Here is a 15,601-nt window from a genome sequence, read left to right as displayed (position 1 = left end):
CACCTCCCACCCAAACCACATTTTAAGGTGGAAGGGATAATTTCAACAGCACATTTCATTGTATGACATGCAATCCACCTTAATTGTGTGACACCTGTATCCATTTAATCAATTCTGGAAACAAATTAAGCATCTCAAAATTATGAGTTTGTCATAATGACATACATAGCTACATTTCCACATAGCTATTTTGGTCATTTTCTTAAGCAATAAGAGATATGGATCACAATCCTCTTCTACAGAGGATTGTGATCCAAAACTGAGCCGAGGGTAGAGAAACGCAATGAAACTTGACTCTGATGAGCTAGAGTATCTAGGGTCACTTTTCAGATATTACAGTAATGCCAGTAGAAAAGGGAAGGTTATGAATAGTGGAACATTGTTGTTTTTGTGCCGTTTAATGTAGCTAGTTCACACAGCTCCATGCAGATAGAGGGACAGGAACTTCTGGAAGGTTTCAGGCTTGTACCCAGATAGACCTGGTGGAATCTGCAGGGGGAAAACAGAAAGAACAAAACCTGGTCATATTGATGTTTGAAATACCATTTGTATAGAATCTAAGCTACTAAGTCAAATGGATTCCCTGTTACTATCCATTTCAGATGTGGGACCCAATAAGGGTGTACAGTGTATTTTTTAACTGTTTGATTATATAACTTTTGAAAAGAGACAAAGAAAGAAACAAAGTATTTCTTACCTGCACCACCCTCTTCTTGATGAGGGGGCGGACCTTGGCGAAGTCGTACAGCAGCTGGTCATTCTCCACCCACACCTGGTTCTTGACCCCCTCGTCAGCCTGCAGGTCTGTGGTGTTGAGCTGGAACACCACATACTGGAACATCCGGCCGTTGGTGGCCACCGACTGGACCACTATGGGCTGCTCCAGCACCCCAGGCTTAGTCTGAAGGGAGGGGGAAGAGAGGTTGAACAACAGTGCTGAGCATTTGGTTTTGGTTCAATTATATTTTCATATTTATTTTATGCACTATGCATTATGTGGGATGAATGCTGTAACACAGAATAAAACAATTAATACAATTTTCACGATGGTAGTGACTGCCCATTACTGCTTTGAATTGTATTGGTCACATACACATGGTTAGCAGATCTTAATGCAAGTGTATCAAAATACTTGTGCTTCTAGTTCCAACAGTGCAGTAATATCTAACAAGTAATCTAACAATTCCCCAACAACTACCTAATACACACAAATCTAAAGGAGTGAATGAGAATATGTACATATAAATATATGGATGAGCGATGGCCGAGCGGCATAGGCAAGGTGCAATAGATGGTATAAAATACAGTATATTCATATGATATGAGTAACGGAAGATATGTAAGCATTATTAAAGTGGCATTGTTTAAAGTGAATAGTGATCCATTTATTAAAGTGGCCAGTGATTGGGTCGAAATGTAGGCAGCAGCCTCTCTGAATTAGTGATTGCTGTTTAACAGTCTGATGGCATTGAGATAGAAGCTGTTTTCAATCTCTTCGGTCCCAGCTTTGATGCACCTGTACTGACCCTGCCTTCTGGATGGTAGCGGTGTGAACAGGCAGTGGTTGGGTGGTTGTTGTCCTTGATGATCTTTTTGGCCTTCCTGGTGCTGTAGGTGTCATGGAGGGCAGGTAGTTTGTCCCCGGTGATGCATTGTTCAGACTGCACCACCCTCTGGAGAGCTTTGCGGTTGAGGGCGCTGCAGTTGCCGTACCAGGCTGTGATACAGCCCGACAGGATGCTCTTGATTGTGCATATGTAAAAGTTTGTTGGGGTTTTGGGTGACAAGCTAAATTTATTCAGCCTCCTGAGGTTGAAGGGGTGCTGTTGCATCTTCTTCACCACACTGTCTGTGTGGGTGGACCATTTCAGTTAGTCTGTGATGTGTATGCCGAGGAACTTAACTTTCCACCTCCTCCACTGCTGTCCCTTCGATGTGGATAGGGGGGTGCTCCCTCTGCTGTTTCCTGAAGTCCACGATCATCTCCTTTGTTATGTTGATGTTGAGTGAGAGGTTGTTTTCCTGACACCTCACCTCCTCCCTCTAGGTTTTCTCATCGTTGTTGGTAATCCCACTACTGTTGTGTCGTCTGCAAACTTGATGATTGAGTTGGAGGTGTGCATGGGCACGCAGTCGTGGGTGAACAGGGAGTACAGGAGGGGGCTTAGCACGCACCCTTGTGGGGCCCCAGTGTTAAGGATCAGCGAAGTGGAGATGTTGCTTCCTACCTTCACCACCTGGGGGCAACCCTTCAGAAAGTCCAGGACCCAATATTGCACAGGGCGGGGTTGAGACCCAGGGCCTCCAGCTTGATGATGAGCTTGGAGGGTAGTATGGTGTTGAATGCTGAGCTGTAGTCAATTAACAGCATTCTTACATAGGTCTTGTCCAGATGGGATAGGGCAGTGTGCTGGCGATTGCATTGTCTGTGGACCTGTTGGGGCGGTATGCAAACTGAAGTTGGTCTAGGTGATATGATCCTTGACTAGTCTCTCAAATCACTTCATGATGACAGAAGTGAGTGCTACAGGGCGGTAGTCATTCAGTTCAGTTATCTTGCCTTCTTGGGTACAGGAACAATGGTGGCCATCTTGAAGCATGTGGGGACAACAGACTGGGATAGGGAGAGATTGAATATGTCCGTAAACACACCAGCCAGCTGGTCTGCGCTTGCTCTGAGGACGCGGCTAGGGATGCCGTCTGGGCCAGCAGCCTTGCGAGGGTTAACAACTTTAAATGTTTTACTCACGTCGGCCACTGAGGAGAGGGCGCAGTCTTTGTTAGCGAGCTGCGGCGGTGGCACTGTATTATCCTCAATGTAGGCAAATAAAGTGTATAGTTTGTCTGGAAAAGTGACGTCGGTATCTGTGATGTGGCTGGTTTACTTTTTGTAGTTGTGATTTCCATAATTTATTCACATTACTTTAATAACATATTTCAGTTCTGTATATTTGTTTTATTTGATGATTTTATTATTTCATTCCAAGTCATCATCTCTATAGAACTGCTGCCTACTGTGTCCTCTTTGACATATGACTATTTTGTAGTTGTTCATAGTAAATAAGGCATACTTATATGACTCCTGAATACCAAATATCAATCATTTCGATAATATATTTTCAGGTAGAGATGCCTCACGAAGCAACAGCTGCTCTCTAGATCACCTTACGATCATGCATTCTTCGGTCTCTTCTGTAGTAAGTGTAAAAGAAACAGACCGGACAAGAAGATGTGCAATGAATTATGGTCATTGTCGCTAAACTGTGAAAAATACTGGCCTGTTGGAAAACCCCTACTACATTGCACAGTTAATCTCTAGAGAAACTGTGCAATGTGCGCATTGAGCTAACAGAAAAAAACAGAATGAAATGGATTTCAAATAACTGAACAGACATCAGTCAACTGGTTGTTAAAACGGAGAAGAAAAAAATGACAGAAATGTAGGTTAATCGCTCCAGACTAGACACGTGACCCACATACACAATCAGTGGCGGGAGAAATCGGTGGAGGGTGTGTTCATTGTTGCAGCTTAATTTCAATGAAAGTCACGTTTGCAATCATATTGTGTGGAACAATGCATGGGAACTCTGTCAGGGTGGAATAGTCCATTATTATGAACCAGTCCGTGGGTGATTAATGGCACTTGTTTCTACTAGTATAAGAAAAACTAGAATTGTATTAATATTGATATGAAATATATGCATGGAAATAAATTATTGATCTTTTATGAATAATTTTTCATCTGTATGGATTCATAAACTTTTTTGGGGGCCTTTTTTGTCAAAAATGTGGCTGGCCTCATTAACCTGGGCACAGTACCCAGGCAAAAACCTCATCCCTCCCCATTTCCTTCGCAACTTTAAAGATTCGCGCAGATTTTGCTGCTGCTGAACCAACCTGCTAAAGCAAGAGACAATGAGAGCGATGAGCTGAGCAGCCCACGACAGCGGGTTGTTTGTCTCGGGTTGGGGGGCCTCGAGCAGAGCATGGGGGGGAGGGGGCTTGCTGATGTGAGGCCTGTTGCAATTGCCTCTTTTGCCAAATTGTAAGTCCGCCACTGTAAGCAACCATCAGTTCATTATGCCAAGCAGAAATCCTGATCAAATCTCTTTCCGATTCAATCACTTTTTATCATTTCTGTTACAAATGTGTAACTACTACCCCTGTGTAATAAAGTATTGGACATTATACCATTATGTAATTAATTTACGTGTAAGGTTTACAAACAGCCTTTACCCCGTGGAGTGTGTGAGCACGAGCCAGGGCGTTCCCGAAGGCAAACATGATCATCTTAGCACGGAGCTGCTCAGGAAGGAGAGTGACAGGGGTGTCTCCTGCCTCCAGGAGGAAGAGGGTGTGGGCATGAGGGTAAGGGTAGTCCTCCTTGAAGCCTGAAGGAACAGAGGTTTTATTGTGAGTTCATTCCTGACCTGAATTCAACATTTCCATTGTTCTACATACAAATTGTATGGATCTGTAGCTGTAATGACTGGTTGATTGACAAACAGTAGTATTGCCTGTATGGTTCTGCTCCTCGTAGACCTGGACACTCTGCAGGTCGATGGTGGGAGAGATTGGGTAGAACGTCTCCAGGACATGGTCGGCCGTGCTCTGGACCTCCTCTTTCCCAGCAAGCACTGGGAGAGGGGCCATGCTGTTGAGCAGCAACCCATTCTGCCCTCGCACCTGGAACAAGTCTTCACCTGGAGGACAGGTGGCCAGGAAGAGTTGAGATAAAACAGCTAAGCTTTTAGTCAATGGTGTGTAGTAGTAGCCTATGTACTGTGGCTATCCTGTCTATCTCACAGATATTAAATAATGGGCCCTGGACACGTTACCTACTAGTGGGGCTTAGAGGTCGATTTTGGACTGGGTACAACTTGATGAGGAGATGGGCAATAGTGTTATTTCAGTAACACTAAAACAACAAATACATTCAAAGTCCAGTATAATACTGTATTTACCACTATTGCATAATGCTAATGAATGACGTCAGGGGTCACGGGCCTACCTCTGCTCCATGTGGCAGCCAGACTGTATTTCTCCGCCAGGATCCTCCTGCCAAGCCCAGGATGACTGACCTGCAGGCTCCCACACAGGTGGATCAGGCTCCTCAGCAAAGCCACGCTAGAGAGACAAAGGACAGAAGAGAGATGCCACATGTCAGCACAGAGACAGTGGATTTAATGTTCAGAGACCCAAGCTGGCCCAGCCATGTACTTTATGATTCTGATGGGAATGAAAACCTGTGACACCAGACAAAGACAATTATGGATCATGGACTAGTTTGTTTGCGTTCATCTGAGTAGTGGTAGACTAGACTCACCAGAAATGGTCTCTGGACGGTCGTTCCTCTGTGGTGTCCCAGAAGCGAGCATGCCTGATGGCATTCTGAACTCGATCATCCTGGTTTTCAATCTGATTGGCTTCATTCTCAGCCAATGACAGAACCTGGTCCGGAAGTCCATTTGTCAGCTTGGATTTAGTGAGCCACAGTGCTTGCCTGACCCCTGTAATACATATAAAAGAGAATACACACAATTGATTCATTAGATTTATTGATTTCTATATTTTGGCCTCCAATTGACATTTAGTGGCATCTCTTTTGTTGACTGATATCTTCCATTTGTCTAACACAGGATCAGTAATAGGAGCCAACAGTTTATAGAACTTTAATATAAAATACCTTCAAGTGCGTTTGTCCTTTGGTTAAATATGAAGCAAGACTTCTCTTTATGGAGTGGCATTTCTTCCTCTTTCGGCGCATAATAATGAGAGGGGTCGTTCCAGTCTCGCACCCAGGTAGGGAAAGAGGGCTTTGCCAACCCAGGGACATAGTGCATTCTATCGCCATAGGTAATGCGCTCGAGTCCGGGTATGTCCACCTTGACTCGCGGCTTTTTTCTCGGCGGTACCTTCGCACATAAACTGCAGGTGACATTGAAATATCGATGCCCGTGGACACTGCTCCCTCCATGTGTCGAGCTGATTCTTACTTCTTTCCAAAGCGTCGTTTTTGCAAGCAAAGGAGCTGCGGCCTTTAAAAGTTGTGCAGTTTCTTTAAACATGTTGCTAAGTATTATTTATCTTTATAAAGTAATAATTATCTACAGCATCTTCTCGTTACACGTATCACCGTAGGGCGCCGCCATCTTTTTCACCAGCACTGAGGTTCAAAGCAATTGGTAAACGAGCAGTGTGGTATACTACCGCCTCCAGCAGGATGGGAGTGGAACCCACATGCAAAATAGGCCTTGTCCAATTCTACTTTAACAATACTTGGTGGAAGAAAAATGCATTTTGACAGGTGAGAAATAGTGTATTCGTTTATCTGTCAATCATATAAAATATGTGAATACTTTGATGAGAAGTATGGCCTTTTCATATTTTGGGATGGAAATAGAGAACTTCATTTGATCTAAGTCTGGTGACATTGTACTGTCGGAAGTTTCACATTTGATAAATGTAATTCCAGTCATGATGTCAAACACAATCAGAGTCATGTATGTTCATGTTCTTTAATTGAGATAACAAAAATTAAGATTATTTTTTATTTAACCTTTAGGTTAAGTTTGTATTATTTAAATAGATGGGCAAGGCTCAACCTAGTTTTTATGCTTTTTACAGACACACAATATCAGGAAATCAGGAAAAAATTGCTGCTTCAGAACCATCTGTAACTTTTCAGACAAAAGTAACACTGACATCACAAAAAGATAAACACAACATGCCACAAATTCAATGATGTTACTGAGTTACAGTTCATATAAGGAAATAAGTACATTTAAATAAATGAATTAGGCCCTAATCTATGGATTTCACGACTGAGCAGGCCGACCCACTTGGAAGCAGGGCCTACCCACTGGGGAGCCAGGCCTACCCACTGGGGAGCCAGGCCCACCCACTGGGGAGCCAGGCCCACCCACTGGGGAGCCAGGCCTAGCCAATCAGAATGAATTTTTCCCTACAAAAGGGCTTTATTGCAGACAGAAATACTCCTCAGTTTCATCAGCTGTCCAGGTAGCTGGTCTCTGACGATCCCGCAGTTGAAGAAGCTGAATGTGGAGGTCCTGGGCTGGTGTGGTTACACGTGGTCTGTGGTTGTGAGGCCGGTTGGACGTACTGCCAATTCTCTAAAATGACGTTGGAGGTGGCTTATGGTAGAGAAATGAGAGTTCAATTATCTGGCAACAGCTCGTGGACATTCCTGCAGTCAGCATGTCAATTGCACACTACCTCAAAACTTGAGACATCTCTGGCATTGTGTTGTGTGACAAAACTGCAGACTTTAGAGTGGCCTTTTATTGTCCCCTTACAAGGTGCACCTGTGTAATGATCATGCTGTTTAATCAGCTACTTGATATGCCACAGCTGTCAGGTGGATGGATTATCTTGGCATGGGAAAAATGCTCACTAACATGGATGTAAACAAATTTGTGCACACAATTTGAGAGAAATACGTTTTTTGTGTATATGGAACATGTATGTGATCTTTTATTTCAGGTAATAAAACACGGGACCAACACTTTACATGTTGTGTTTATATTTTTGTTCAGTATAGTTCCGATTATGACAATGGAATGAATGATGGAATGACATAAATAAGGAGAACCCAATAAGAGTCTTCTTCAGATTGTTCACCTCCATACTGTACATCCCTGTTTTGTGCCAACAAGAGGTGGGAGGCAGAGATGACCAGGAGGGAACAGAAGGCGATGAAGGAGAGACAGTGATATAGAGAATTTTAGTGTACAAGGTAAGAACACAAAGGCAGACAATAATGAAAGAAAAAGAGGACAAAAAACATGGGGGAACACAAATATGGAGTGTGCAGCGGGACAAAAAAAGGGTCCAGAGAAAGTGGGTGCCTGCTGTCCCTGTTCCTGTGCCAAATGGTGGGGCCATCGAGTGCAAGTCCAGGCCAAAACCAGACCTGACACCTGAATATGGACTCGAGCCTAAGGCTGACCCAGCACCAAGGCACAGGGCTGACAAGGAAAACATAGAGCTGCTTGACATTGAGAATGAAGAGTGTGAGGATGAACAGTTGCCTCACAGGGGCAACAATAAGATTATGTCTTCCTCAAATTTGGAGGAAGCTCAGCATACGTTTCAGAAGAAGGCTGAGGAGGCCAGGCATAGGGTCCAGACCAGGGCCAGGGAAAGTGATTGGCTGGGGGAACGAAAAAGTAAAAGTGAGAAATGAGAGAAAGATCGCAAGAACATACTGGAGGGAGGAGACTCAAAGTGATCAGTTCTACATTAACGGTGGAGTGATTTGCAGCCTTGCCCAGCGAGAGAAACAGAACTGGGCAAAACTGCTGAAAGGTGAGAAAGCAAGATGTAGGCCGGAAAGACGCTGGCAAGAGTGGGAGGAGATAGCCAGGAAGAAGAATACGCTGAAGAGAACCGAGAGAAATGGGCTGTGGTACAAGTTGGAGAACAAACACAGCAGCCAGGGGAGTAATGAGGACAACTCGCTGCCTGAAGAAGCATCTGAGGCTGAAGCTGATGAAAGCTGCAATATGTAACTTTTTGGGCGACCTGTCCAAATTCACATAGAAATGTGAGTTATAAATCTGTCATTCTCATTTAAAGCAAGTCTAAAAAGCAGTAGATCTGTTCTGTGTTATTTCTATGCTTCCATTTAAGTTTTGTTTTTGTGTCTTTTTCTTTCGGTTTTGTACACCAGCTTCAAACAGCTGAACATAATTATTGGTTATGGAAAATATATTTCATTGTGGTTTAGATTGTACAATGATTCTCTACACTATACTTGTTTTTTTTTGTCAATTAAACTTAAATTAGGTGAACTATTACAATTTTAGCAACCAGGAAATGCCAGAACAATTTCTGAATAGTACAACTTTAACATACTGGCCCTGCTGCTGCCGAACTCAGCAGGAGGGACAGATACAAATGTCTCTGGTACAGTTATGAAAACAGGAAACAGACTCCAAGGAGGCGAGGAGCAAGAGAGCGATAATCATTTGGATCAATACAAGAGTCAAAGAAAATTATCCCAGGAGAACTGTGAGAAGTCCAGCTCCAGAATGGTCATGTGAAAGTTCTCTCTAAATAAATATTTGGAAGCCAATCATAATATTTGTGTCCCAATTGAATCAATTATATACTGTTCCTATATCAGATTCTGTTAATCGATCAGATACTATTCCCCCCTAATATGGTACATTATTGGAGACATAAGATAATATGTCAAAACAAGACACCTAAAAAAAGAAACATAGTTGCGTACATTTCAAAATGTAATTTAATGAAACAATTATATCAAATGGAAAGAATACAGAGGGAATGTTATAGATGTTTTTATTTATTAACCCAAACAGTGGTACCCAAAGCAGGCAAGCTGAGATGTTCCCAAAGTGGCAATTCCAAAGCATAAAGATGAACAACAAATCCAGAATGATCTGAAACAATTTCCAAAATGATCAATAAAAAAAAGTTGATAATTCTCTAATGGACAGCAAAATGTCTTCCAATGTTTTTTTGTTCAGCAATTCCTGATATGTGATATAGAAATCATTGTTGAGCTTTTGGCAGTTATAGCAAGCCATGTGTTTACCGCACAAATCTATTGGCAACCATAAGCAAACATTTGTGGTGAACACATACATTTGAATAAAAAAAATAGTTTTGTCATCACATACACCGGATAGGTGCAGTGGGGCAAATTAGGGTACAGTGTCTTGCTCAAAGGCACGTCGACAGATTTTTCACCTTGTCGGATCAGGTATTCAAACCAGCGACCTTTCGGTTACTGGCCCAATGTGTGACAATATATAGGCGCAACAATTCCCTATACATCCCACAAATTCAGAAATCCTGTAGGCCTAACCCCTGGAACGAAAATAAACTGTTAACTTGAATCTTGCTTGTCATTGTCTTTTTTCACATGCCATATTCTGAAGCAGTTCCTATCTGGTATTATGCAGAGTGCCACCTTGCAGGACTCGCACTGCCAAATGGTCTTGTGCTTACACAAATGGCACTGCCTCCTTCCCTCAGAAGCTTTATTACACAATGCAACAGTGATGGGATCTTTTGTGGGCACAGGACAGCACAATAAACCAACTTCTACCTCTTCCTCTTCTTCACCCTGCTTTTCATCCTGTTTTTCACCCTGCTTTTCATCCTGTTTTTCACCCTGCTTTTCATCCTGTTTTTCACCATGCTTTTCAACCTGCATTTCCACTCGCTGTTCGCTCGGTTGTTCCTTCTGCTCCTCATCCCTCTCCTCCTGAACATCCCCTTTCAGTGCAATGTCAGCAAGCTGCGAACACAGCTTCTCCCTGAACTGTTTTTGGGCCATGGGCTTTGTGTTCTTAGTCACAGCCATGTCCTTGTGCATGAGCCAGCTGTTCACCACAGCAACATCTACAAAGTGATAGAAGAAGGTCTTGTACCACTTCATTGTTTTCTGGGCCACACTGTAGCATTTGATAAGGGAATCAGACAGGTCCACACCCCCCATATACTTGTTGTAGGACTTGATCGGCGCTGGGGCGGGTACAGGCTCTGTTGTCCAGGTGCCATCCTCTAACCTCTTGCGTCGTTGCACCTGCTCCTTTGCAAAGGCTTTATGGATGGTGGTACACATGATGACTGGTCGTGCGTCCATCCACTTGGTAAAGAGCAGCTCCCCGTCACGAAGCCAGCGGATGGTCCCTCTCTTTGCTCTGGGTGGCATACTGTTCTCTTGAACACCAGCGAGGCCCACACGGTTTTCAAGTATGGTTCCACAAGCTCCTAATTTGTTCGTGTACAGGTCACGGAAGAGAGTTGTGCTGGTGAAATAATTATCAACGTAAATGTGGTACCCAGTGCCCAAGTGAGGGATATTCAACAGGTCAATGACAGCGTCATAGCTCTCCCCTTTGCCTGAAGCAGATGGGTTTTTGCTCATAAAGACTTTGAAGTCGCACGTGTAGCCATTTCTTGAATCTGCTAAAACATACAGCTTGAATCCATACCTGTAGGACTTGGATTTAATGTATTGTCTGAGGCTGTGGCGGGCCTTGGAGTGCACCATGCGCTCATCAATGGAAAGGTTCTGGAATGGGTGGTAGAAGGCTCTGCATGCATCCAAAATCTGAACTTTTAGAGGTTTGATTCTCATGAGCCGATCATAGTCCGCAGTCCCCTTCTTCTTGTCGTTTTCCTCATCCTCTGCTGGGTCACTCATGTGCAGTGAATAGGTGATTGCCCGAAATCTTGTCATAGTCATGACTGTACGGCAAAAAGGAATACCATACAACCTGTTCGGGACCCAGTAGTCTGATACAGTGTGCACATTCAGCAGACCCATATAGATTACAATGCTGAGGTATTTGTACATTTCCTCCACAGATACAGGTTTCCATGGTTCTTTGATTCCATGTTCTTGTCTTCTCTTGGCATTCTTGTTGGTGTTTGAGCAGAGAGTATCAACAACGTCATTACTGAAGAAGAGCTGGAAGAGCTCTAGAACAGTGTAGTTCTTTGAAGTGTCTAGCTGGGGTCCAGGAGTCCTAGCTGGTTCGAAGGGGAACAGTTTAGGCTCTTGGTCTGGTTCATCCTCAGTCTTCCACCTCCTTTCTGACCCAATGATAAGAGGTGTGGCTGCATGAGTGTTCCTTCTGGATTTGGCAGGGCTGGATAACCAGAGGGTAGAGGATGGAGGCCCGGCCTTCTTTTGCCCCTTTTTCTGTGTTCCTTTAGGGCTGGAGATGGTTTTTCTCTTTTTTGAAGCTCTGGTCTCTATGGCTTCTGTCTCAAAGGAAAAGGTGTCTTCATCCTCCTCACTGGACTCTGAAGCCTCAGTGGAGAGAGGGGAGGACCCCCTTACTCTGGGCTGTGAAGAGTCTGTCCCATTGGACGGGGAATCATTCCCGTCTACCGTCTCTGAATGTTCTGTCCAACCGTCTTCATCTCTGGAACGTATCAAAGACAAAAAAGGATAAGAGAGAGCAAAATCTGTTAATTGTGACATCCCTAGTACATGAAAATATATAATAGTCAAGGAACAAATTTATGTGTGAGAAAATAATAATGATACCATCATTTGAAGGCATAATATCACATGTAGTGGTCAAGAGATGGCATTTTATGAGACAAGTTATAATACTGGAACTGATTCAACTCACTGGTCCAAAAGTTGATCCAACTCTTCTTTGAAATCGGAATCTATTAAAGAGGAAGACGAGGGAAACCTTACTCTGGACTGTAAAGAGACTGTCGCTTTGGGAGGAGAGTCATCCCTCCCTCTAGTCTCTATAACTGCTGTTCCATTGGACAGGGAGTCATCCCTCCCTCTAGTCTCTATAACTGCTGTCCTACAGGGAGGAGAATCACTGCCCACTCTAAGCTCTATAACTTCTGTTCCATTGGCCAGGGAGTCTTCCCTCCCTCTAGTCTCTGTAACTGCTGTCCTACAGGGAGGAGAATCACTGCCCACTCTAAGCTCTATAACTTCTGTTCCATTGGCCAGGGAGTCTTCCCTCCCTCTAGTCTCTGTAACTGCTGTTCCATTGCAGTCTACTGTCTCTGAAGGTTCTGTCCAACAGTCTTTATTTTCCTCTCTGAAAACAAATCAATGAAAAAATGTAGTCAGGGTGAAGCTAAATCAGTTTATTGTGACATCTCGAGCACAAGTGAATAGCCCTTCATCTTCAATAGTCAAGAAATACAATTCTGTGATTTAAAAAAAAATCATATATAATATCACATGCTTACTGTGGATGAGTGGGCCAACACAAACACATAATTCAAGGTGTATGCTGCATTCCATAAGATTTTACAGCTCGCTATATGATATGTATCAGTACTGTAGTTGTCAAGGAATGACTTTTGAGAGAAGTCGAAATAGTGAAACTTATTGTACTTACGGGTCTAAAAGTCTATCCATCTCATCTTCGAAATATGATATGTTGCTGTCACATTCATAGTTTTCATCCCAGTCATTCTCTTGTACTTCCCCTCCATCCTCGTCAGTGCTGTTTTCTCGTTGCCTTTTATCCCCCCTGTATGGCATTTTAATCAAATATTCAATCAAGGGTGAGAAGATCATGCCCAATTTGTTGAACAGTGATGAGTGACATGGTAATGATTTTGAAGAGCACTAGACAATATCTATAACGCATTCATTAGCACACACTAACCTCTTGTTGTTGCATCCAAAGAGAGAGTGTCTGGCCTGACTAATTGTGTCCGGCACTTCCTCCTGCTCCATCATTACCCACTGGCTATCTCCACAGCCTGAAACCACATACACACCAGGGGGTAAGTTCAGATCATTGAGTTATCCAGCTAACAATACCATTTCGGTTGGTACTGAAATCGGTTGGCACTGAAACTTTCTCCAACATATATAGATTTGTTATAACTTTAGCTATATTTCTGAGTTCATAAATACACATGATTTGAAATGGTTGTCTGACAATAGACTACACACTCCTAATATTAGGCTTTTTAGGGATTTAGGAAACAGCTATTCAAAACAAGCTATTGTTTATCTGTGAGCTAGCTGGCTTGGCTATGATTTTCATTTGTGGCCGTGGTTAGGGTTATCAGGTCTGTCAAGCTATGCCCCCACAGTGGGACCCCATGCAGATTTCTAACCAGCTACCCCACCTAGCTAGCTAACACATTTACTGTCTGTTTACTTAGCTACCTGGTTAGTGCTGAGGGCTTGCAACCATGTATTTCGTTTCTCCACGTTTAGGTGGCTAGCTGTGTTTAAGTATAATTATTGCATTACATGGTAGACGCCATACCAGAAGCACCATAAAGGTTATCTGATGGAACGAAACACTAGCGAGTGGAATGGCGGGTGACAAGCTTTTAAAAAATGGTTTAAGTCCATCCTGGGATCTTTGGAACGTCCCTACTCTAACCTTAACTCCTGCCCTTACCCTAACCATAACCATAACCCTTGCCTAAACCCTAACGTTAACCCGTACCTTAATGTCAGAGTTGGTACGTCCCAAGGACCCAGAATAGCATTCAACAAAGCATAAACAACAAAGCGCACGACGTCATGTAAATGTGACGCCAATTTTACCCACAAGCCAGCGGGGCCACAGTACAAATACCAACGTCACCCCTTCTGAAATTCTTTTCCGCGCTGAACTCAGCAGTCGAAATGTTGAGGTCCTATTTGTGTGCCTCAAAAAAGGGTAACTATTCGATAATGTTTTTACAATATAGTTTAACTTGAAGTCAGTAACTATATACAGGTATCAAATATAAACGTTAACATTTTACTTGGTGGCCAGCTTTGGTATTAATATTTGACTTTCGTGTAATGCTAAGTCAAGGTGCATGCCTGGCCTGCCATGTGTGCAAGAACTTGATAACACTAACTACTATAGCTTGGCTACATCTTTCACACAACAGCCGACTTTAATTTTTACTTTACTTCAGAATCAACACATTTTAAATATATAGTAAGTAAATTGTCTGGAATTTAATCCGTGTCTGATGTGATGAAGAACATGTTGGTAGGGACATCTGAGACCTCTGAGGAAACGCCAACTTTACTGACAAGACATGGATTGGATTTGAATTCTTCATTCCACTAAGACTTTGCCTGTGATATCTAACCGTCCCTCAATTTTCAGGTTATGAAGTACAACACGCGTGATCCTGGATGACTAATGTATCTGCCTAAAGGTTTACAATCAGGTATGGCACACTGATGATACCTCATTGTAATTCATATTTAGCCTGTGATGAATATTTGAATAAGAGTAGTGGACAGAAGTGATTTCTGACACATTTTCAAACTGATGGCTATCTATTAAGCTGTGATTGACATTTTATGACCTGACAAATTTAATAGTGAATGTTTTTCTTTTAGCTAACTTCTTGCTGACCCTGAGAAACCATGAGATTGCTCAATCCTGGTATGTTTTCATGGAAACCCTTAGCTAGTAAATATCCATAACAGCTATGCTGTTGATTAAAGTATCATTGGGAATCTGAGACTGGAGGATCTTCGATCATGAAATGGTCTGCTGATATAATTTTCTAAAATGCCACCACTCTGAAACAATCTTGATCAAATTGTTTCAGGTTTGCCTCCAGTGGGAATGCCATGGTCTGAACTTCCAGCCATAATGATCAAGGAACCATTGATGGTGAGTCCTGTTTACTTTGGCTGCAAGCATCATTTTCAACCATTGCTGATACAATGATGACTGCATAGTTCAGCAGATTAACCATGACGAACTATCAGCATTGTCTTTCGCTCCTATCTGATGTATCCACTGTTAAATAAGATTAGGGTTAGTTTTGCTCTGATTCCATTTTATGAATCAATTTTATTTGTTCCTCAGGTGGTATGCCTGAAGTTGGGGTCACATGGGTGGAACCTTTAGTGACTCCTAACAGTTGCTGGTAAGTAGTGTTTACTGCAGCTGGAACACTCAACTGTTGCTGATACAAATGATGACAGCATAGTTCAGCAGATTAACCATGAAGAACTATCAGCATTGTCTTTCGCTCCTATCTGATGTATTGGCTATTAGATTAGCTTTTAAATGTGGCTTCCTGCCCATCCTGACAAATTCTCTATTTCAGGCATGGGGAGATGGGAATGTGA

General features: G+C 42.9%; 2 protein-coding genes and 4 non-coding genes across 8 annotated transcripts; 4 read left to right on the top strand and 2 right to left on the bottom strand.

The window, feature by feature from the left end:
- Nucleotides 1–83: 83 nt before the first annotated feature.
- On the bottom strand, nucleotides 84–6,209 carry mrpl37 (mitochondrial ribosomal protein L37). The gene is made up of 7 exons (XM_035787869.2): nucleotides 5,687–6,209; nucleotides 5,327–5,510; nucleotides 5,012–5,127; nucleotides 4,518–4,703; nucleotides 4,237–4,391; nucleotides 698–901; nucleotides 84–489 (listed from the first exon to the last, which is right to left on the bottom strand). The coding sequence occupies exons 1-7, from the start codon at nucleotides 6,066–6,068 to the stop codon at nucleotides 412–414; spliced, it is 1,305 nt and encodes a 434-aa protein (XP_035643762.1). The 5' UTR covers nucleotides 6,069–6,209; the 3' UTR covers nucleotides 84–411.
- Nucleotides 6,210–9,310: 3,101 nt separating this feature from the next.
- On the bottom strand, nucleotides 9,311–14,041 carry LOC118394561 (piggyBac transposable element-derived protein 4-like). Of its 3 annotated transcripts, none has more exons than XM_035787851.2 (5): nucleotides 13,959–14,041; nucleotides 13,158–13,254; nucleotides 12,885–13,019; nucleotides 12,144–12,578; nucleotides 9,311–11,930 (listed from the first exon to the last, which is right to left on the bottom strand). In XM_035787851.2, exons 2-5 carry the CDS (start codon nucleotides 13,229–13,231, stop codon nucleotides 9,878–9,880), a joined length of 2,697 nt encoding a protein of 898 aa, XP_035643744.2. In that variant the 5' UTR covers nucleotides 13,232–13,254; nucleotides 13,959–14,041; the 3' UTR covers nucleotides 9,311–9,877. The 3 variants fall into 3 exon arrangements, with proteins under 3 accessions (XP_035643744.2, XP_035643745.2, XP_035643746.2); XM_035787852.2 differs by lacking the exon at nucleotides 13,959–14,041 and adding an exon at nucleotides 13,670–13,928; XM_035787853.2 differs by lacking the exon at nucleotides 13,959–14,041 and adding an exon at nucleotides 13,773–13,928.
- A 429-nt stretch (nucleotides 14,042–14,470) lies between these two features.
- LOC118395260 (small nucleolar RNA SNORD74) lies at nucleotides 14,471–14,550 on the top strand. Its single transcript, XR_004827924.1, has one exon. It is a non-coding gene; the product is annotated as a small nucleolar RNA SNORD74 (small nucleolar RNA).
- A 171-nt stretch (nucleotides 14,551–14,721) lies between these two features.
- On the top strand, nucleotides 14,722–14,792 carry LOC118395265 (small nucleolar RNA SNORD75). Its single transcript, XR_004827929.1, has one exon. It is a non-coding gene; the product is annotated as a small nucleolar RNA SNORD75 (small nucleolar RNA).
- A 390-nt stretch (nucleotides 14,793–15,182) lies between these two features.
- On the top strand, nucleotides 15,183–15,266 carry LOC118395262 (small nucleolar RNA snR60/Z15/Z230/Z193/J17). The gene has a single exon (XR_004827926.1). It is a non-coding gene; the product is annotated as a small nucleolar RNA snR60/Z15/Z230/Z193/J17 (small nucleolar RNA).
- Nucleotides 15,267–15,435: 169 nt separating this feature from the next.
- Nucleotides 15,436–15,520, top strand: LOC118395261 (small nucleolar RNA snR60/Z15/Z230/Z193/J17). Its single transcript, XR_004827925.1, has one exon. It is a non-coding gene; the product is annotated as a small nucleolar RNA snR60/Z15/Z230/Z193/J17 (small nucleolar RNA).
- Nucleotides 15,521–15,601: the final 81 nt, after the last annotated feature.

This window comes from Oncorhynchus keta, chromosome 15 (genome assembly GCF_023373465.1).
Source record: "Oncorhynchus keta strain PuntledgeMale-10-30-2019 chromosome 15, Oket_V2, whole genome shotgun sequence".
Taxonomy (NCBI): Eukaryota; Metazoa; Chordata; class Actinopteri; order Salmoniformes; family Salmonidae; genus Oncorhynchus; species Oncorhynchus keta.
Note: the sequence above shows the minus strand (reverse complement) of the source record. Positions and strands in the feature narration are given on the sequence as shown.